This window comes from Leptosomus discolor, chromosome 1 (assembly GCF_034619465.1).
Source record: "Leptosomus discolor isolate bLepDis1 chromosome 1, bLepDis1.hap2, whole genome shotgun sequence".
Classification (NCBI taxonomy): Eukaryota; Metazoa; Chordata; class Aves; order Leptosomiformes; family Leptosomidae; genus Leptosomus; species Leptosomus discolor.
Window position 1 is genome coordinate 131,931,959 of NC_141391.1, and position 23,488 is coordinate 131,955,446.

The 23,488-nt window shown below is 41.6% G+C and overlaps 1 protein-coding gene across 1 annotated transcript; it reads left to right on the top strand.

The window, feature by feature from the left end:
• Positions 1-1,080: 1,080 nt before the first annotated feature.
• Positions 1,081-10,026, top strand: CD86 (CD86 molecule). Its single transcript, XM_086460664.1, has 6 exons — positions 1,081-1,130; positions 2,383-2,724; positions 6,618-6,929; positions 8,994-9,128; positions 9,430-9,502; positions 9,915-10,026. The coding sequence occupies exons 1-6, from the start codon at positions 1,085-1,087 to the stop codon at positions 10,024-10,026; spliced, it is 1,020 nt and encodes a 339-aa protein (XP_086316790.1). The 5' UTR covers positions 1,081-1,084.
• The last annotated feature ends 13,462 nt before the right edge of the window (positions 10,027-23,488 follow it).

A 23,488-nucleotide genomic window follows, 5' to 3' on the forward strand; every position in this document is an offset into this window, starting at 1 on the left:
AAGAGACTCTTGCTCCCAGAGACCTGGGGTAAATGTAAAGACACAAGTGTACCAGCTTAAAATAGAACATGACAAAAAATAGGAAACCATCAGGAAGCTGTACTACCAGTCAGGACAGCAGACAGCAATCTCACTGGTTTTAAGTAGTATGGGAGCTGGAGGGGTTTTACAACTGCTCCAGCAAAAGAAGGTTCTTTGGAGATGTTTAAAAGAGGAGAGTGAAGGGCCTTGGCAGGGGTCATGTGGAGGCTTCTCCCAAATACGTGGAAAAAGCACAGGAAAAACACAAAGGTGCTCCTAAAATGCAAACCAGCAACCGCAGGCCAGTCAGAGGCAAGTGCTGTTCTCTCACTGGTGCATGGGAATGACATTTGGCTGATTACCAGGATTATAGGCCCTTATACCACATGAACCCAAGAAGCCATAGAAGTGTTTTGCTTATGAGATGCATCATAGAGGTTTTTTTCTTTTTTTTCTAAACAGATACCATTTTTTCTTGACCACAAATTACGTGCTGTTTAGTCTCAGCTCTTTAAACCATATAGGATTTCTCTCAGTTATCTTTTACTGTCATGAAGGATAGGTTCCTGTTACAAAACTGAAGGTCACACCCTTCATCGCTTCTGGTAGCTGACATCATTGTGCCATCTCCCTCACCTCGTCCTTCTGTGTCACCCTCTCCTCCCCCTCTACTTTCAGTTCCCTCATCTTCTTCCCCACACAGTCAGGCCCAAGCATGCTCCCCATTCCTCTTTCCTCCACACCAGGCATTTTAGGTACTCAAACTGTCCTTTGCACCCTGGTGGCTCTGTGTTCCTACCATGGCATACCCTGTCTTCAGTAATCTTGCAGTAACCTGCTCTGTAAACCAGAGATCTGTCACGGCATGCTTCTTGTTGCTAAAGGGGGTGAAGCACACAGAAGGTCTTGCACCAGTCCATGGGAAAAGGTGAGATTAACTTTCTCAATAGTCTCTCTCTTGCTAAAACCTCTTGTTTTACCACTTCTTTGGGAGTAGTGGAGAAGGTACTGGAGTGTTTTCAACCTCTAACATATTTCTGTCATTCCTCCTTCTTACAGTGTCATGGAAGTCTGCATATTCTTCCTTTATGCTATGATACTTCTCCCAGGTAAAAGGCACATTTTTAATTGTAAAAACTGTTTTGATTATTTGTGTCCTGCTATGTGATAGTTTCTCATCCACTAAGAAGCTCATTCCTTAGTAGTAATTAATCATTTCTGTTGCACAATTAAGGTCATATAGCCAATGTGACATACATCTAAATTGTGTGCAGGAACTCTATAAAATATATAGTAAGTACTTTCTCTCTTCATGTTTATATCTTTACATTACACTTATTTTATGTTGCTCTTAAATTTTCAATTTAAACCTTTAAAATGTGCGTATACCACCTCTGTATATCATAGAGCAGAGCAGTATTACCCTGAAAACTGACAGTTTAATATGAGACAAACGGAGTTTTAGGCAGCCATGGAGATCATTTTGCAGTCAGGTGCTCTGGAGGAGCGGTCAAAACTCTCACCAGGAGAGAGACTGTAAATCTTCTCCTTCTTTTGAACATAGCAGAGCTGTTTGTATCTTCTGGGACAGAAGACTGCATTTCTTATTCCAAGAAAAGACAGTCCTCCCAGCCTAACACCACCTGTAATAATGGCTACATGCATTGATGAAAGCGGGAGAAAAATCATCCTTTATGTAATACAGTTCATGCTTTCTTTACATGAAGGCATAATTGTGTTTATTGACTATTTCCATTAACAAGATCAGCAACAAAACAGTTAAATTTGACATTCAATCTACTCTAGATTAATTACAGAACAGTTAAATCTGACATTTAATTTGTCATTAAACTTTACAGTAATTCTTCAGTGAGACTGAACATGTTCAGCTGTTTCTGACCTTGAGGTCATACAGTCCCTAGACACCAACCTTTACCACACAGTATTCACTTTACACATCTTTCACTGCAATGCTGTGTTACTTTATTAGAAGAATAAACTCAACTTCTTAAAAAGAAATTGTGCAACTGTCTCCTTTGTGGCAGAGTCTCACTACACTCAGCACGCTACATACAAGAATAGTTTGGACCTCTTGCCTGCATAGAAGTCTAAAATATAGACGCTCGCAACCTCTGGGTGGTAGGCCTTCCTTGGAAACTAAAATACAGGAAGAAAAATAAGAAATACTTTTATGACTTGAACTCCACAAGATTAAGTGAGTCTGAAGAACTATGGAGAATTCGTGTCTAAATGCTGGCATTTTTATTGCTTCTGTCATTAAGTGTTGCCTTGTGAGTGCAAATACTTGGTGATCTTTTGTAGCTGATGGAAATCTTATTTTTTTCTGTCTCTTTGTCCAAGGTATTGCTGCCAGTGTGCCTAAGGTGGAGTCATTTCTCAATCACACTGCATACCTATCCTGCTATTTTCCAAACTCTCACAAAACTGACATAAAGGATATAATAGTTTTTTGGCAAAAAGGGGCTGTTGAAGTGGTGCACGAAGTATACTATGGACAAGAAAAACATGATAACCTTAGTCCTAAGTATATAAATCGCACCAAGATGGATATGGACAAATGGACCTTGCAATTGTTAAATGTAGGAATTGTGGACGAGGGACAGTATACATGTATCATACAGCACAGAGATAAAGGATCGCCAAAGGTCATACACACATCCGAGTGCTTACTGCACATCATTGGTAAGTAATCTCTTCTAACTGTCATCTGGTCTGGAATTTTTTGGGGAGGGTTCTCTGTCACACTGTTCAGTCCAGAAATGCATGGTACTGTCCCCAAGCCACTGAAGATGTACTTGCACTGGAGCAGAATTTCTAAAGATGGATAAGAGCATTCTCAATAGAAAATCCTCAGCTCTGAATGAAAAGTACTCAGGTGGAAGCAATCAGAAGTAGTAAAAAACGAGGTAGTAATTTCTCAGTATCACATCATTCCTGATTTCCATTCTGTCATACTTTATAGTGAAAACCATTCTGCCTTCCTCCTCCTGACTCCTGCAAGTTTTATTGCTTTTAGGACTCTGCAAAATACACTGCTTTATTTGCATCTGATGCACTCCCTTCTATTAAAAGCAGTAATAGTTAGCTTCGTTGGTGGTAAATTACAATTGAAACATAACAAGATTTCTGCAAACACCCAGCTATTTTATGATGATATAAATTGCAGGGGAAATAGAGAAAAGAGCAGCTCATATGTGGAGGAGTAGAAATTCGTATGTTCAGTTAAAGTAAGACTGAAAATATCTCTGAAGAAAAAACACAGACATTGGTGAGATTCAACCTGATCTCTTGCATGTTATCAGAGGAAAAGGGATTCAGTGAGGAAGCAATCTTTTCCTAATATTTTCTAATATTTTTAGTAATTCCTAGTATCTTTTCCTAATGTTTTTCTGTTTTAAACTGTTCTGCTAGTAACCTTTTGTCGGTATGCCTGTGTTCTCTCTTCCACTATGATAGTGCTAGTCATTAATAAGAACAGCTTCTAACTTCCACTGGTGTTTTCAGGCTTCAAAAATGCTTCAAAAGAGAACAGGCCACGTGTACCAGCAGCCAAAAACAGGGTACCAAGATGTCTGAGCCTATTTAGCTTCATGCTACCAGCAAGTGTTCCCTGAATTCACAGATAGAGAAGCTAGATTGTTAATTTTGATTCTCCCAGAATCTACATAATAAGCATTTTCAGCAAAGCTTTAGAACTCAGGCACTCGTAATGTGCACTCAGTATCAGCGCCTCCAATTTAAAAGATGCTTAGCATCAACTGTTCAGTTAATTCAAGCAGTTAAATCAGCTGAGCCAACACCTGAGCAATGTGTTACAGAAGTCTCATACTTAGGCACTAAAACTCTCACAGACCTTTTAAGGTTTAACTTAGGAAGACTTAAACCATTTGCTGCTGTCTTCCTTCCAAATGACTTTCTGTTCAATAAGCTCCCAAAGGAAGAAGCAGTATAAAATCTTATTTTTAAACAAACCTTAAAAATAACTAGGAGAAAAACACAAATGTTGAAATGTACTTGTGCTTACTTGCTGTTTCTTTGTTAGAATCCAATGTCATATGTGGAGGGTTTTTCGTAGTATGGGATGTCACATTTAAAATGGACATAAGACAGACTGAGTGCTGTACAAGAATGATAGGGCAGTCATACAAAGTGATCTACCTCACTTGGTGACCAAGCGCATTCAGAAATACTGAAGTACCTTCTAATACAGTTTACATGTGTTATTTATATGTATTACATTAGGAAAATATATAGATAGATATATGTATATTATAAGTATTTTGTAAAACCAGGACGATTTATAAGAACAATGAGCACAGATCGTTCTCCAGAAAGAAGGGAAGGCTTCACAATGGAAAGCTTTGGCTCTTAAAACAGGTAAAGTAGAGACTATGGTGACAAGCAGCTTAACTGGAAATTCTGCTGCTATAGCATGGCTCTAGTGCTTCCTTTGGATGGATCAGTAAGGGAAGTAGGTGAGACTAGGGAAGCTATTTCAAAATATGCGCTATTCAAAGACTTGGGAGTGAAACTGATGTCAGAATAGAGACTTAACAGTTTGTGTCCTCATTTTAAAGGGGATGTTGAAAAAGTTTAAAGCATGAAGAAAAGCTCTGCTAGAGTTATCTGAAGGCTGAAAAAAATACAGTCCAACTGGAGACATTAAAATATTGATCTGATTAGCTTATAACACAGACGACTGAGAAGAGTCTTGTTTTCAGAGTGTGGGAATCTGAAATACACATAAAATACTGGATATTTTAAAAAAGGCTAATTAATTCAGTGAAGATATAGAAACAGTCAGTGGCTGAAGCAAGTGAGAAGGCATATTGTCACTTTAGAAAATAGAACAAAAAAACAGAGTGATTAAGCCATTGAGAAAAATATTAAGGGCTTGATGGATCTGCTGTCTCTGAGGTATTTAAATCTAAGCCCATAGCCTTTTTGGAAGACATGTTATCTTTAAATACAAAAGACTTCGTGAAATGTGTTTTTCTATTAACAATCCAAAGCTCACATACATATAGCCCTCACCCTGCATGCAACCAACATCACTTTTCAGTAAATTGAGGTTCCAGAAGCCATAAAAACAGAAGTGCTTTGATCAGAGTATATTCTACTATTTCCAGTTGTTTACTGTCAATAAGATTGAAACTCTTAAATCACTTGGATGATTTGGCAAGTTTCACAGCCACGGATTACATTCCTGCCCTCCCTATAAAATGCCAAGGAGAGAATAAATACTTCAGACCAGAAGCTGGAGTGAGCAGCCAGCTAAGCAGGTCAGACTTCGAGGAGAAAGAGGAAGCTTGTGCTCTCCCAAGGGACAAATTTTAACTAAATTTTGGGGTGTGAAAAAGGTGGGGCTTTTTCCATTTTGAATTCATAGCCATGGACTCTCCTGGGGGTTTGACTAAGCTAAATCCTTCTCTCTGTGTGTTGTCATACAGCAAATAAAAGCAACATCATGTTTCTTCGTCTGTCCGTATTAAGAATTCACTGGGGCAAGGGTTAGAGCCTGAATCAAACACTTTGAGTGTGTGCAGAACAGTCAGACCCTCTTAGGCTCATATCTTTCTAAGATTCCTTTTCCCCTTCTTCAATATTTCTCCTTATTGTCTTTTGTCCTATTGGCACTAAAATAATGAAGTATTTTCAATGAAGCCTTGAGTCAGTTTCCTAGTTTTTGTTGGGTTTTATTTGTTTGGGTTTTTTTAACTTGCTGTATGCCAATGCAGTCAGTATTACGTCTACATCCTCTTCTTCTCCTTTTCCATTATAGTCTACTATTTCTACTATGACCTTTTAACCAAAGAAATCCTGGTTGAGAAAAGCTTCCATTTATCATTAATATTTCATGTTTAATCTCTTTCCAATGCTGTTTCACTAATTCTTGCCTGGAAAACTTGACTTTCTAAAGCAACAAGTATGTTTTTCATTGACTGGGATGAGTATCCAATGACACAAAGTAAAAGAACTTGTACTGTGGCCACTTCGACATAAAACGCTGAGCTAAGGGGGCCTACTATCAAGTTAAGATGAGTGAATTACTTTATATGCTGCAAAATGATTACTTATAATACTGACATACATGAAGGATATTTCTACCTATGACAGCACTGGGCCTCCAACTTACCCCATCTGAAGTCCCTCAGCTGACTTCTTTCTCTCCATTTCACAGTCAGAAATTTGTGGTTTTCCCTTTACTTAATCAGGATGAGAAGAGTAGGCAGCATTGTGTCCCATTCCCATTTCGTGCTTTATGTACTAACGTGCAAGCAGGACAGGTTTGATTATTCTGAGGTGTCAATGGATCTAAAGGAGATGGAAGAGACAGAGCCCCATTGTCTGGCTGGTCAGACTTACGTCCTTGAAATGCCCAGAGGACAAGGAGCAGCGAGTCTATATATGTATCAAAAACATAACAAACCCTTCTTGGGACTCCCATTGTTTTCCTGGGAAAATTGTTTAGACTTGCTTCTGCCTGAAAATCTTAAATAATTGCCAGGAATCTAGGAACTGTCACAAGATGCAGTATGTCTGACTCATGACGCTTTCTCTTTGGTCTGTTTCAGCCAACTATAGTCAACCTGAGATAGCATGGCTGCACACTGGGGAACTAAAGCCCAACGAATACTTGAATCTTTCCTGTTCTTCCAGCGGAGGTTATCCACAGCCCAAGCAGTTGACTTGGCTAATTTCACATGGAAACAAAACACGCAGGTCTATGGGTCACATGGATGTCTCACAGGATGCTGTAACAAAGCTGTACAATGTTACTAGCAAGCTGAATACCACAGTTCCTATAAACACCCCCACTAACATTAGCTGCTTGCTTCACCTTGGAGAGCAGCTGGGGAGCCTTGTCTCAGTGCCACTAGCCATAGGTGAGTCTCCATTTGCCCATTCCAATTTTTGCACAGATAGGAGCAGGGCACATTGCAGTAGAGCTGATCACAGACAGCAGCATAGTCAGGGCAGGGAATAAACCCTAAGTAGCAGTAGGAGTTGGTTACAAGGGTTGTATGTTCTCCATCCTGTTAACCAACAGATGTTGCCACCAAATTCCCTTTCCTTTCCATATGGGAAGTCTTATTACAGCAAGGATAGGGCATAGAGAAGGACAGCTACTGCCTACACAATCCAGAACACAGCCCTGTTCGCTCCCTCCCTAAATACTGCTGCAGAAGCAACAAAACAACCTGGATGTCTGGATTAGGTGGCAACCAGTATCTGGAGGTGATGTTTAGCTGTTAAGAGAGGTTGCCACTTCACAGAATCAGAGAACTGTTGAGGCTGGAAGAGGCATCTGGAGATCATCTAGTTCAAACACTGCTCAAAGCAGGGTCAACAGGGAGTGCAGGGCCCTATCCAGTTGAGTTTTAAATATATCTCAGGATAGAGACTCCCCAACATCTCTCAGCAAACTGTTCCAGTATTTGACTGCTCTGACAGTAAAAAAGATTTTTTTTCTGATGTTTAGGTGTTTGAGCTGCTATTCTTAATCATCTCCTAGAGAGAGGCAGAAGGCTGAACAGGAGAGTCTCTTGGACCAGATTTGGCTCACAAACTGCCAAATAGACTGTGCTGAGTTTAAGAGTAAAGGCCATAAAACTTTGACTAGTCTTAGAAGCATTCCTGGTGGTTTTCATACCATTTGGCAGAATGAAGTGCACATTCCAAAATCCCCACTATCTGGGGATTTTTTTCTCTGGCGTTGTGTCTTTTTTCAGACACCTCTTGCAAGATGAAGCTGGGGACCCAAGTTGCAATAAGACTTTACTGCTGGATTATCTCAGGGTTCCACATGACTGATCATTCTTTAAACTAAATCTGTGTTTTTATTTATCTCCTGGGACAGGAAAACATCCTTTGACATATTGTTGTTCATAAGCTATGGCACAAGCGCATCAAAATACAGACAATACCCACATGGCTTGCATATGTCTCTAAACAGTGTTGAAGATGGAGAACTGTGCTTCAACTGACAGGAACAGGGAGCCAAGAGGAAATGGTAGCATTGCATGAAAACCTACCAGGGTAGTACAGTCATGCACCTTACTACTGCAGATGTAAAAGAGGCTTGCCACTCATTCTGAAAAAAAGTTCCACAGTGCAGTTTTCTTCATATAAATTTAACTAAAGAGTGAAGTCATCAATGTTAGGTATGGCAAGCTGCCTCTGATGTCCTTCCATTCTAGGATTTTAAAATAATACTAAAATAGAATACAGAAGTCTTCCGAGGTTTGCACATCTCTACATGTTGCTCATGACTGTTAACATGGCTATATTGGCTACATTAGCTCTAGTGCTGCGTCCTCCTCTTCGCTATCCACTACTTCTCTCCTCCCTGGCTTTATGAAAGTAGCCACCTGATAAGCAGTGATGGTGGGTAAGAAACTAGGAACTCCACCTAAACAAAAGCTGTGTTTGGCAATAACTGAAGCTCTATCAGCTGCTAATCCTAGCAACCAAAACCTCAAAAGTACAATGACCAGAAAGCGAGGGAAATACAGGGAAACTCTTTTGCGTTTCCTGCTACTTTCACATCCCTTACAGCATTTCATTAGGCTTTGACCATCATTTCCAACAGATACCAAGCAGTAACATATCCCAGGTTCTTCAAACTTGCACGGTACCAAAGAGTAGCAGTAGCACAGTAGCAGCCTCATAGGCTCTTATATTATCAGCTCCAAGTTGCTCACATTACCCAAACTTCAGAAAGAGTACTTTGCGTTACTGTTGTTGAAGTGGCTGTTAGGACTTGGTAGTTTCGCTAGTTATTGGAAATTAAAATAAAATTTATTTACACTATTAAAGCACTGTAAAAGCAAAGGATGCTGAAGGCCTTCCCCTAAACTTCTAATTCACATAACTTTGGGATAGATTGTTTAAGCTAATTGTCACCAAAGTAAATCTGCTGTGTTTATCTCCTCTGTTATCTTACTCAGAGATACAGGGTGAGGAAATGGAGCAGGCGAAGATAAATTTCTTTGGCCCACTTATAGCTGTGATTATACTGCTCACGCTTCTTTTGGGTGTTGTGATATTGAAGAAGAACAGAAATAACTCATCTGCAAACCAGGGTAAGTTATTACTTCTCAGCTTCAGCTCTACTGTTCCTCAAGTCACAGGCTTTGTTCTTTGTAATCATCGCTTTACCTACATTCAAGCTGCTGACAGAAAGTTAAATTTCATGCTGAACTTAAGCTAAACTTCCTTGGACAATTTAGTTCCTGCAACAACTTAGTCCATCCAGAGGTAAGTAAAACCATCTTTCTCCTGGGATCCACTTCTCCCTCTTCTTTGTGCTTTGTGAAGCTGCCATGGCACCAGCTTACCACTTTTTCCTGCAGTTTCATCCTTTTTTTTCTGGTTTATTGGTAGATTTGGCTCCTAAAATGATTGAACTGTATAAGCCTTTCTTGTCCATCACCATTTATAAGAAAGGTGGAGCTGGGTGAGGGACGAGATGAGGCTTCCATCGAGTGCCTCTGTCATCACAGAGCTGAAGGATCCAAGGCATTGTTCCACCACAGGCTGACCAACACTGGACTGGAAGAATCATCTTGTACTAGGAACATAATTTGATCTTTGCATTGCATTCTCTATTTTGTTCCAACACTAGGTCTCAGCAGTCCAGGGTTCATTCTGCACTGAAAGGATCCTCATGCTGACATCAAAGTCTATCCTTCCTTGTAGCAAGAGGGAAATGCATTCCTCACAGTCAGACCTGTTTCCTTACACAACCAAGGGTCCTGAGCCCCACCTCATTCTTTCTCCAAATCCTAAGATAACTGGACATTTATTATCAACCCTTTTCCAGCTCCCATTTCTCACATTTCTGTAAATCAAAAATTAATCTATTTCAGGTGTCAGTCTAGCAGTCTAGAGGTTATCCAGCTTGAAACTGAGTCCATCAGCCAGACAGCTGACTGGGAACCATCTCTGTACACAGCAAGGCCTGAGGTCCCATGTTCTTGAATGGTCTGCCAGAACAAGAATCCTCCCCAGATACCCTATAAAACAACATGCAACATTTTTGTCTGATGGCTGAAATCCACTGTCCAGTGTTCTCTGCTTTTATTTTTGCTCCAGAATGGTACTAAATATGATGCTCTGCCTGTCTGCATGACTATCTTTTTGCTGTATCTTTCATCATGCACTGTGATATTGTAAAATCCTGAGAGTCAATGACGAAAGCAGAGCTGTGCAGGTTACAGAAGGGAATGTCTCAGAAGTAGAAAGAGTTAGGCCACAATCTGTGAATCATAACCATCACTGGAAACATGATCCAAGACAGGCTATTAATCATGAGCCATAAACACTTTTGGTAGAGCCAGTGTGGCTTTGTTCCAGTAAATTTCTTGTAAAGCTGCGCAGCAGAAAGAGGAAATTTAGGGTACTCCCCCACCTTCTGAAGAAAGTCACGCAATTCCTGTCAGGCATTTGAAGCTAGAAGTCACCTGAAGGAAAGACTTGCTTTAAACATAATTTCTGGTTATCTTAGGTTTTTTTTTTCACTATCATCCAAGCTTTATACACCCAGACAGTTAGTACCTCCACACTTTGTTCCTCTGTATTCTGATCAGATGCAGTACTAGTTGTTCAGATGGATGCAGGGATAGAAAATGAATGCATGAAGTATCACTTATATGGGTATAAATCTAAATATAAAAAATTAAGCTAAGCAGAAAATGAAAAAATATATAAGTAGGTCATGTTTTAATTTGGCTATGTTCTCCCTTTCTAAATTTTGCTTCAAACCTTGAAGACAGAGCAAGCCATGCATTACGGTATGCTCAGCTATAGATGTAGTTTTACCTTTCAGAAAAGATTCTCCGTTTCACTCAAAATGTGCCAGTTCTCCCATCTTGAATGAACTCTGCACTTTATACTCCACAGCATTGACATCTTTCAGGAGGAAGAATGTAGCAGAATTGAGGCAAAATTCTTCTGAGGTCTTGATTGTGTTTGTAGGTTTGACATTTTCAGCAAGAGGAGGGACATTTCAGCTCAGACTTGCAGTCTGGGAACACAAATTCTCTAGCTTCTGCTGGGTACAAATGTGGGGGGTTTTCTGTTAAAAGATGTTGTGAGTTGCTAGATTCCACCTCAAATTTTACTCCATTTTCAAGTGTGTAAGAGAATGTGCCTGTCCTTTTGAATTAGCTAAACCATTTGGAAGTCAGTTATTAAGCTATTACACTAACATTCCAAATATTTTCATTCAGATTAATATCATTCAAATTATATTAAAAGTTAAAGGTTTTATTTTTATGTAAAAGTTTATATTTGCTAGCATAGTTTATATTATTTAATGATTTATTAAAATACATGTCTTTTTCTGTGTTGGTGTTTTATTCTCCTGCCATTAAAGCAGTGTATTGAGGAATACCTACATTCGGTGTTCTTGGGGAGAGAACACTCTCAGAATTATTTCTTGAAAGCAAAATGAAAAAAGGTATTGCTGCAATGACCAAGAATGGTACAACTGAAGGTTTCATGTGTTCATTCGTAGAGCTGGATGTATGTGCACAACTCTGTGTACGCATACCTCCTTGATTTGTTGACCTATACACCTCCAAGATTAGATACAAAATTCCAGTCTGAAAATTTGGCCTTTTGTTTCTATGATGCAGGTTGTCAAATATGTCTCCAGTGGGTTACCCAATCTTCTCTAACTCTTGATTAACATTTGGTTCCTTAAATAAAGCATGTGTTAAACTGTCAGATATGCTAAATCAGGTAGATGCTCACTAGATTTGTGTTATCTCTTGCTTTTTTTAACACATGCTGTAATTCAGTTCATTTTTTTTTCAACATTTTCCCTTCCCACTCAAGTCATCCACCTCAATTCCTAACATTGAGATTGTCAAAACAGCAGCTAAACCCTACTTTGCTCCTGTCCAAACAACAAGCTTTGTGGGTCTTTTGCCTTCCATATGACTAGACTCATGCACGTACACATGCACTCTTGAACTCACAGTCTCGGAAGTCTCTTACTAGTCCCTAAATCTTGATGTGCTGCTTATGTGGTCAGCTTTACGCACCGAGGAAAAAGACCATCACCAACCTTTCATGTTTGTCCATAGGCAAAAAAAATAACCAGTTCCTCCACAATGGATAAAGTATCTGGAAATATATGCTAGGACTCAAGAGTCCTTCTCTAGTATATTCACTTAGCAGAAAAAAATAATTCTGAGCACTTGGAAATGCAATAGTTTTTGCAACATGTCTTAGTACCTTCACCCTGATACACTGTCTACTGTCACTATCGGCAGCTGTAACTGTGGAAGAAGTCACATGGTGGGTTCAGTGTATCTTTCAACAACTCCCTTCTATCCTTATTTTGTTCCTAATTAGTGAAGTTGTTTGTTTTCCCCCCTTGCCATCCCTCTACTTTAGGCTGCCAACCTCCTTCTATTACCTGATCAATTTCTCAACCTCTTTTCTTGTCCTGAAAAGCAACTCTAATTCCCTTCTGCAGCTAAAGACAGTTAAGGGGGAAAAAGCAGATGGGCTTCAGGGAAAATCTTAGTTTGTCTCTATCTGTTCAAATGCATTAAGCCTCTGCACTAGCAGGTGTAGTGAACACAGTAGCAAGGCACAAGAAAAACGCAGCTGATATGCTGGCATTTTTGTCCTCCGTATGAATACATTCAGATTTCCAGGCTATCTCCTCACCCACTCTGCAGTTTTTTCTTCGACAGCATGCTTTCAGTCACTTAGTGACTCTATAAACATGGCAAGCAAACAAATGAGCATATGCCCACTACATACCACAGCAAGTAACAGCTTCACTTAAAAACACCATTCCTTTATTTTTAGGCATAACATTATGAATTTCAGAAAATGCTAACAAAGAAATGGAAACAGTGTGTTAAACCAGTGTCCAGTGCCCTACAGTAAAATCCTGTCATCAAACTTACAGATGTGACAGATTGCTTCAGGTTCACTGATTAACCAGCACTGAATCACAGAATAGCTGAGGTTGGAATGGACCTAGGGAGATTGTCCTGTTCAACCCCCTTGTTCAAGCAGGATCACCTGGAGTAAGTTGCCCGGGGCCATGTCCATGTAGCTTCTGAATATCTCTGAGGAGGGAAACTCCACGACCTATCTGGGCAACCTGCTCCAGGGCTCAGTCACCCTTCACAGTAAAAAAGGGTTCCCTTGTGTTCAGAGGGAACCTCGCTGGTTTCAGTTTGTGCCCATTGCCTCTGGTCCTGTCACTGGGCACCACTAAAGAGAGCCTGGCTCAGTCTTTTTTGCACCCTCCCTTCGGGCATTTATATACACTGATGAGACCTCCCTGAGGGTTCTCTCCTCCAGACTGAACAGTCCCAGCTCACTCAGCCTTTCCACAGATTAAAGATGCTCCAGTCCCTTAATCATCTTTGTGGTCCTTCCCTGGACACTCTCCAGTATGTTGATGTCTCTCTTGTACTGGGGAACCCAGAACTGGACACAGGACTCCAGGTGGGAACTCACGAGTGCTGAGTAGAGGGGGAGGATCACCTCCCTCCTCCTGCTGGCAATGCTTTCCCTGATACAGCCCACATACTGTTAGCCTTCTTTGCCATGAGGGCGCACTGCTGCCTCATCTTCAACTTGTCCATTAGGCCATCCATGTCCTTTTCTGCAAAGCTGCTTTCCAGATGGTTTGCCCCAGCCTGTACTGATGCATGGGGTTACATCTCCCAAGGTGCAGAACTTTGAATTTCCCTTTGTTGAGGTTCTCTGCTTGTTTCTCCAGCCTCTTGAGACCCCTCCGGATGGCAGCTCAACCCTCTGATGTGCCACTGCTCCCAGTTTTTTATTATCTTTAAAACTGCTGAGAGTACATTGGCTCCCATCATCCAGACTGTTAGTAAAAAGGGAAGTCAGTTAGTTTTGCTGCAGATTTCTTAATGTCCACCAGTGCTACTGCAACAAGCAATGCTTTCCAATGGTTAACATGTGAGGGGACAGTGTAGTGTTCCATTTCCAGAATATTCCACAGTCATTTCTGAGTGGATTGTCATTAGCAAACCATCTCACGGCAAACATCCCTTAGTGGACTTTTTTCCTCTTCAGGTAAATTATTTGCTACTGGAGGTTACGTTTGACCACAGAAATATGACAATTTTATTAAAGAAATCCAGTTCTTGTGTGTATTACCTCTAAGTTTTGGTTTCAAATTCTTTGTCCCTCCTTTCCAAACTGAGGAGGAAAAAAGAAAAAAAAAAATTGAATATGAAATACTTATCTACACTGCAATGCTGGGCTATCATAATTCATAACTGGTCTTTCTTCACTTTCCCATCTTCTGCACTGGGAGGGAGATAATGCTGGGGCAGTGAAGGGTCTGAGGAAGACATGCTTTCCGATCTCAGGATAAGCTACCAGAGGGTTCTCAAGAGAAAAAATACAATTAGGCAGGAAAGCCGGTGAAAGAAGAGGAAGAGAAAGAGAGGGGCGAAATGGATCAGGGCCAAGAAACCATAAGGAAAAGAGTGACACATCAGGGTGGCTTGCAACCGGCAGAGCACATGCATCAAGCACAGAGCCTAGGCACAAGCCCCTGCTTCACAGACCCCAGGAAATAAAAGGTTCTGGCACCTCTCTGCCCGTTGCCTTCTGGGGAAGGCTACTCCCCAGCCAGCAGCAGTGCCACTAGCAAGGACAGCTTCTGCACAGAAGTTGGGAAATCTAGAATATTCTTACAGTCCTTGACTTGTGAATTTTATGGCAGACATGCAAGATGAAATTTTCCTGCACTTGGTGTATGCTTGATGCTAAGACCTGCATTCCTTTTGTCCACTGCTTTTCTTAATATAGCTCTTAAAGCAAAATTTCATGAAAATTAACAAAATTATGCCTAGCCACCCATTCCTAATAAGCAGTGCTTATTATTTCAGAAGAACATAGAACTAGGAAAAAACAGAGAGATGATATAAGAATAGCTCAAATTGCAGTTACATAGATACATGCAGAGCTGATAAAGCATGTATATTGCCCATCCTCTTCTGAAATATACAAGTTAAATCAAAAGCATAACTAGTTTGTTTCAGAATAATTTTCTAAAGCTTTCCTCAGGCTGGTTCTATTGCTGTTAGCAAGAGAAACTGCCTTTTTCAGAGTGTGTAAAACTGAGAACATCTCTACCACCTCAACAACTTTGTTTCACGCTGTTTTTCATCTTTGCTGTCCCTCTGTCCTACAAATATTACAGAATCCACAATCTGAGAGAGATTTTTCTGATGGGCCTCAAGATACATCATGAAAACAGCTTTCGCTTGCCTTTCAGTTTGTCAGAACCAGTCTGTTTCATAGCTGAGAGGGCTGATGCAATCCCTGCAGGTATGAAAGTGGGACTATGACACAGAAGCAGAGGAGGGATCTTACTTCTTTACCTTGCGCTGTTAAATGCACTACTGTGTTCAGAACTGTAAGTCATATTTCAAAAATATGTTAAAATATTAGGAATGGAAAAGAAGTGACAAAAAGTGACTAAGGTTCAAGAAAGCAAGTTTAGAAGGTGAAGTTTATGGAGTTCAACCTATGCAGATGGTGAAGAAAATGGAGAAAGGACCTGATGAATCTGTCTAGCAGTCCAACACTTGGAATGACTGGTTAGATAAGAAAGATGTGAGAGATCCTTCCTACTGAGTGACTCTTGTACGGAGGAGCCCGGAGTTGGACACAGGACTCTAGATGTGGCCTCACCAGTGCTGAGTAGAGGGGAAGGATCCTGTCCTTTGACCTGCTGGCAACTTTCCTCTTAATGCAGCCCAGGGTACCATTAGCCGCCTTTGCCACAAGGACATGTTGCTGGCTCTGGTTCAGCTTGGTGTCCACCAGGACCCCCCAAGTCTTTTTCTGCAAAGCTGCTTTCCAGCTTGTCAGCTCCCAGCATGGCTGCTTCATGGAAAGGAGACAAAAAAGTTGAGTTAAAAGAGGCAGAGCAAGCAGGTTTCTGGCATAAAGAAGCTTCTGAAGAAGCCAGCATATAATGAAGGTTTATGTTGTGGAATGGAAAGGGATTGATTCAAAAAAAATACTAGAGGGAGAAAAGTTATGACATCTAGCAAGAGACTCTATGTGGGAAGAAAAGCCAAGACAAACTAAGGAAAGAAAAGAAAATGCTCAGTAGCCCATTCACTTATCTCTAGATAGCTTCCTGAGAGAATTATCAGTGGTCACAGCTTCCATTACTCAAGTTGCTTACGGCAGGGTATTGTGAGTGAGGTGGAAATCAAGCTTTTCCTATCAGATCAGACATCCATCAGAGGATGACTCTAAAACTCCAAGATCTCCTTTCTTCAGAGATTTTTTTTCTGTCTGGGATATTGTACAAGATCCACTCTCCAACTACTGTTTGGAGAGTGTCTCACATGAGGTTTGGTCCTCTTGGATTGGCTGAAATTGGCTGAATTATGCTGTGGATAACAGCAGATCATATGGCTAGTCATCTTTGTCCAGATGTATTGGAAAAGATAATTTAAAATAATGAACCTCTCAATAACAACTAATTCCTTCTACTTTAGTTCAATTATAGTTAGAGCTGATCATTATACTTAAAAGGTAAAGGTATTACTGCTTAACATCTTTGAAGTCATAGGGAGGCAGGATAGGAGTGCCCAGGAGTGAAAACTAGATTGCAGACCTGAGGCTTTATAGAAATACAATTAGACTATAAGCACTAGGAAGAATTTTTTTAATTGGGTCAGTGGTTAAGTCTTCAATATTATGTGCACACCAAGAGCAGAAAATGCATAAAAACAACTGCAGTACAGAAACAGAGTAGATCTTATCAGACAAAATACCAAAATGCTCTATCAGCATAACACACTGATACATCAAAACCCAACTTCCCCTAAAGTAATGCAAAGCGGCTGTTTGATCACAGAACCCAGAGTTGGGAACCATGGCACGTACTTATCTTCTCATACCAGTTTTTACCATGCCACAGCTTCCTCCCATTGGCAAAAAGCGAGACGAAAACAGGATTCGAGGGTGTCACATCCCGGACATTCACCTGCAGGGGAATTTCAGGCGGCTGGCTGTAACTAGCCTCTCTAAAACCCAACCCGAACACCCGCAGCGGCAGCGCACCACTGAGGAAAAACGCGGTCGTGTCTTATAATGACGGTCCCTCGCCAGGTCACTGGGCTTGGTTCTTTATTTCCTCTTTCTCTTTGCTTCTCTGGACCGCTAGGCCACCAACGCCGACAGGCCCCCGAGCAAACCCGGCGGCCTCCTCCCGCCCACCCCGCCTCCCTGCGGCAGGGAGCACCTCCCGGGGGCCCCAGCCACGGCTCGCACGCAGCCTTCGTCCGGGGAAAGGCCGCCTGTGCTCATCCGTTGCACTGACACACGGGTACCCTTTTGATTCCACATCAATTTTTTCCCTTAAAAAAGAAGTGAGGGGCGGTGGGGAGAGCCGGGCGGCCCATCACCGTGGCCTCACCGGGCGCCCTTGTCTGAGGCGGGAAATCGGGGGCGGGGGGGGGGGGGGGAGGGGGGCGGCGCTGGGCGGCGATCCACGCGTCTCGCCTGCCCCCTGGCGGCTGCCGCCCTCCCGCCCGAGGCTGCCCTCGCCGCAGCCCGGCAGGGGTAGGGGGCCGGCTGCCCTGACGGAGGCGGCTGCGGAGGTGCTGCTATCAGCAGGCGGTCCTGGAGAGGCGTGGGGTCACGGGCTGAAAGCGACGTCAGGAGGTCCCCAGTCCACCCTTCAGCTCCAAAAGGGGTCGGCTGTGAGGCCGGACTGGGCCTAGAAAACCTGCAGGGATGGAAACTGCACAGCCTGGTGGGGGGACTTGGTCTACTGCTTGACTGTCCTCGCAGAGAAAATGTTTTCCCTTACACCCAACCTGAACCTCTTTTTGTTCAGTTTCTGTCATCTCTCACCCTCCCACCACGCACCACCGTGAAGAGCCTGGCTCCATTTTCTCAATAACCTCCTTGTAGGTGTTGGAAAGATGCAATTCGATATCTCTTCTTCAGGCTGAACAAAGAGAGCTCCCTCAGCCTCTCCTCACAGTGCAAGTGCTCCAGCCCCATCACCATCCACCAAACTTGCTTCAATTTGTCCACATCTTTCTTGTGTTGGGGAGCCCAGGACTGGACACACTATTTTATAAGTGGTCTAAGAAGTGCTGAGTAAAAAGGGGTAGCCTCACTCCCCTCACTCATTCTACTGGCAATGGCGCTGTCAGTACAGCCCCTGATACCAACAGCCTTGTTTGCTGCCAGAACACTCTTCTGTCATGAGCTACATGGACAGAAATCATCTCACCAGCATCTTCCTCCCTACTGACGGGACTCTTTTTCATCTTTTCCCCATTGACAGCTAGCACTTCTGGAAATGAGGTATTGAGAATGGGTGCATTAACTCTGCCAGTCTTTAACAATGCATTGTAGTTTTCTTGTCATTTCTCCTCTTCTCAGGCTTGGTTCGTGACCAATCCCACAAGTCAAGCTGACTCTCAACAAATTCTTTGCAATTTATTCCACTCACTTTTTGGGAGTGGAATAACTTTTTCATGTAAAACTAGAAAGTAGCCAGAAGATACAAAGAAAAGGAGATATATTCACCTGAACAGAACTGTAAGGCAGTCCAGGCAGAAAAGAAGCCATGGGACAACAAGACTGAGGTTCAGAGAAGTGGGAAAATTAATTATAAGCTGTCTTTGAAAGTGAAAAGATATTCAGACAATTGAGTGGAACAGGGAGAATGGAGTTCATACAGACCATTAAGAATCTGGACACATCAGAGATGGGGACAGAGACTCTCCAGGGGAACAAGTTCCTTTTTCACAAAACTTGTAAGATCTACACACCCATGATGACGCCCACTGTGCAATGTAGAGTAGTACTGACAAAAGTGTGAAGCTGGGTAGGGGTGTCACAGTGACATTTTGCAAAGCATTCTTTTGCCCCATTCCCCGGTGACCTCAACATCTTAAGGGAAGATAGTATTACTATGTCCTTATGGCATTACCTAAGGCAGCAAACAAAGGAGAAGGAAGGCTTTGTCAGAATGAAACAAGTATTCCTGTGATTATGGATTTTTAGCAGCCAACTTTTGCTTTCCCTGGACATTTTAAGAGGTAAGCTGAAGAGCATGTGGGACTTAAAGTTTTGGAGACATCACCATGATTATTTATTGACTTTATATAAAAATGTTACTTGCCTATTACTGATCTTCTCTGAGATACTTTGTGTTTGTGTACATTCCTATTCTGGCTATACAAGCAATATAAACTGAATTTTTTGCCTTGGCAAGATCTCAAAAGCACTTTAAAACCCCACTCCTTTTTCTTCCCTTTCTTCCTATCACAGAATCAAAGAATGATCAGGGTTGGAAGGGAGGTCTGGAGATCATCTAGTCCAACACCTCTGCTAAAGCATGTTCACCTAGACGATCATGTCCAGGCAGGTTTTGAATATCTCCAGAGAAGGAGACTCCACAACCTCTCTGCGCAGCCTGTTACAGTGCTCTGTCACCCTCAGAGTAAAGAAGTTCCTCCTCATGTTGAGGCAGAACTTCCTGTGCTTTGGTTTGTGCCCGTTGCCTCTTGTCCTGTCACTGAGCACCACTGAAAAGAGCCTGGCCCCATCCTCTTGACACCTGCCCTTTAGATATTTACAAACATTGATAAGGTCCCCTCTCAGTCTTTTCTTCTCCAGGCTAAAAAGCCCCAGATCTCTCAGCCTTTCCTTACTTTCATCTTTTCACAGGCGCAGAAAAGAAAAAAACTAAGAATAACAGGGAATGCCCTACCCTTCCAGTCCTGGCAGTATGTTCCAAAACCACAAAATATCCTGGAAGGATGCTGTCAGTATCACTTGAGCTGTTGCAGCTGATACCTTGATTGTAGTAGGAGCATCTTTTTTCCACCTTTCACTGTACAAGTCTGAGCAATTTGAAGTAAAGTAACAGTCTCCATGCTGATCTCGCCAGCCCTTAGGTCTTTTTGGCTCAGAAACAAAAGTCATTGGACTCTCCATGGACTTAGCCCTGCTGATATGAGAAGAAAAAGTTGTATGAAAGCCAAATTGCACAAGAAGCTTCAAAAACATATACAGAAAAAACATCCAGAGAAGTAACTTTCCTGATTTTCAAGCGCACTTCTTGAACAACCTCTAACAAGCATGCCAACAAATACAGTATATTGGATGGGAGGCAATTGCAACGGGTCTTTGCCTTCCTAGCTCTTTCGAGTGATGTAAATACAATGAAAATGCTGTCTGTGTGAAAAGATGAAGGAAACAGCAGATCGCCACAGGCTTAAGTGATTTCTCCACAAAGATTTTGAGTGAAAAAAATTGAGATCCTCTGTAGCTCTCGATGAAAAGTTTCTGAGCATCAGTTAGAATGAGTTAGTTAAATCTAGATCTTGGTGCAAGAGGACCTTCACAGTAGCTCAGTGAGAGAAAATCAGAAAAAACCCTCATCCCTTAGTGTATTATGGCAATACTGCCACTGAATGCATACTAAGCATTCAGTAGGGAAGATCCACTGGTTTTATTTTAAGCAAGTAGTCCAATATAGCTGGTAGAAATGCAGTGTCAGGAAAAAAGTGACTTAGATTTTACACATGGTACAGAATGCAGATTGTTCTAATATAGTTGTCCAGTGATATTCTCATTAACAGATGAGCTGATTAACAAAAATGTCTATTAATGAAGAGGAAGCTTACTCTGTTCCTCATTCTGAGAGCTGGAAGCAGCTAATGTGATTAAGCAGATGAGTGATAAAGCCAATCTTAACTGATCTTAAGAAGATCTGTGAGAAGAAGAAAAATTGTGAAACTTTGTACCAGAAAATGTAACAGGCCCTGAAAACAATCCTTCATGAAACATGCTGGGAACTAGTAGAAACATCACAGCCCCATCCCTTATCTTTCTGGTAAGTACACATAGACCAGCACCAGGAGGAGAACTTACCTGTGTGAGTTTGCATATTTGGAAATGTGGGTGTTTCCTGCTTCTTTGCACGGGAAAGAGTAAAGATATTTGCCTGAAGTTCTGTTCTGGTCAGAAACTTCTGCAGCAGAGTGCTAGGTAGAATTTTTTTTCAGCAAAAGAGAAATGTTGTTGTCCTGTTAGTCAGCCAGACTAATGTATAATTAAAAAACTTGTGTGAGGTATCATATGGCAAAAGGATGAAGATGCATTTTGGGGGGGATTTTTTTTTTTAAACTAAGTAAAATTTCTTGATTCACAGACCGAAGAAGGAATCTGCCAGCTGTAACTTACAGAAATAAGAATCGCAGGGTCCTCTACAATGTCCCTGGTGAGAGTAAAAACCAAGTCACTGGTGTCATGGACCCTTACCCTTAACAACTTCTCTCCTGCAGCCTAACCATCACATGAAAAGAGAGAACTGAGATCTGGCCCAGAGTTATCTCCTACTTGTTTTCCAGGTGACTCTGCTATTGGAAACACATCCTGAGAATGACTCTGCAATGGAGTCTCATTCACAAGGAAATGCGGCTGAGAGATTAAGTTGCCTTCAGCAAGGGAGCCGTGTGAAGGCCTGTCTAATTCTGTATGTGTAATACTCATTTTATGTAGGAACAGCTTGCTACTGAAACACCTGAGATGGACCACAGCAATTGTTTAACACTGCCTACAGACAAAAGGTTCAAAGGAAGTTAGAAGGATGGCTGCCTAGCTGAAAATTCCAAGGAGCTTATTTCGTGCATTTGAAAGTAGATAGGAAAAAAATTAAATGGCTTTTGCCATTAGCTGCAATCTGATTTATAATCTGGCATAAATGAAACATTTCAGCACTAGGGAAAGCCTGGAATTGAAACAATGGAGCTAAACAGCTCCAAAGAAGAGCTGAGGAAACACTTAGGAAACTAAATTTAAGAGAAGACATCTGTGAAGGTCCTGGTGTCTTTGTAGCACTGAGGTACTATATCAGGGCAGATACAGAAACTGGCATTGGAACTATCTAGTAATTTAGGCGCTCGATTTGTCAGTGTCACTGTAATATGCAAAGAATTCCCAAGGGATGTAGGCATGTACTGTCATGCTGTGCCATGGGAGGACTAAGCACAGAGTTAAACGATTAGATTGAAGCTGTACAGAAAGCTTTTGAAAGAGCAAGGTACAGAATCTGATCTCCTGAGAATTACTCCACTGTCTGATCCACAAGACCATTCCTCCTTGTTGAGCCGACTGCTCAACAACTGATCTCGGTCACTGCAGACCACTTTTCCAACAAGAAATCCACATTCTGGACTTTGCTTGAACCAGGATAAAAAAGGATGTAGATGTTTCTGAACGGCAAATGGATAACAAGCAGGTTTAGAATCTGGGCAGACTTTGATCTTCAAGGGAAAAAGAGTGCAGTGGAGGAAGCAAGTCAAGTCAGAGGCTTGAAAGTAGCAGTTTGGCAAATGTGGACTAAAGAAAATATTGGTTTACTGGTTTATGTATCTATATTCTTGTCAGAATATGCTTTTGTGCTATCTAGAGCAAATATCCCTGCTTGTCATCCGTCCAAACATGTATACTTAATCTTTTATTAATAACCGCATTTCTTAAACCAGCCATTGGCATTTCCATTGCTCCTGGATCCTAGACCATTGCACACGTGCGGTCAGTACACAGCAGCGTTAATAGATTTTCCATAGCAATCCTTCTGTAGTTGCTCACTTCCCAGTCACCTAAGGAAATGAATCACATCAGCAGTACAGTGCAGATATAGCTAGTGCCAGGAAGCTGTCAGTAGGCAGTAGGGACCAGCTTACTAACCTGACTGGGAACTTTTGAACTTTACCGTGCTGGGGACAATATAGAAATAGTATAGATTGCCTTGTAAATAATTTCTTGTCTCATTTGCAGCCATTGAGAACATGCTTCCTTGTGTGTATATCCGTGTGGTTAGTGGTATATATCCATGATGCCTCCAGTAAAGCCAACACCTGTAAAAAAAAAAACCTTCATATTATCATCTCATCTTACATGGTTAGGCCTCCCACTCAGGATACCTGCATCAGCACCTTTTTTTCTGTGCTGGCCTTGCTGACCTGTACCTTTTGACAGCTGTTGATGAAAAGCTAGTTACCACCAGGTAATGATACCTTTGTTACTAACAAACACCGTGTGCCCCCTGGGCCCCCATGTGAGGAGTTTTGCCTTGCTTTTAAACACAGTCCTTAATGCTGGTTATGGATTTTCTGAAGTAACATTGTTCATTAGGAAGAGCTAGTTCTTTGAAACCAGCCCTGCTAGTCAGAAACGGCAGCTTTTTATAAGTTGACTCAGTAAATTCTGGGGAAAAAATTATGTGGTTATGGTATCTAATTTTAATGTTTTCAAAATGAAGCCTTCTTTTTCAACTGGAAAATCTTTTTATTTCCTGTATTTATGTTTTTAAATGTTCAGAAGCTCAAATGGAAAAAGTGGTTTTCAAATCTCCTTGATCTTTTTTTTCCCGCAG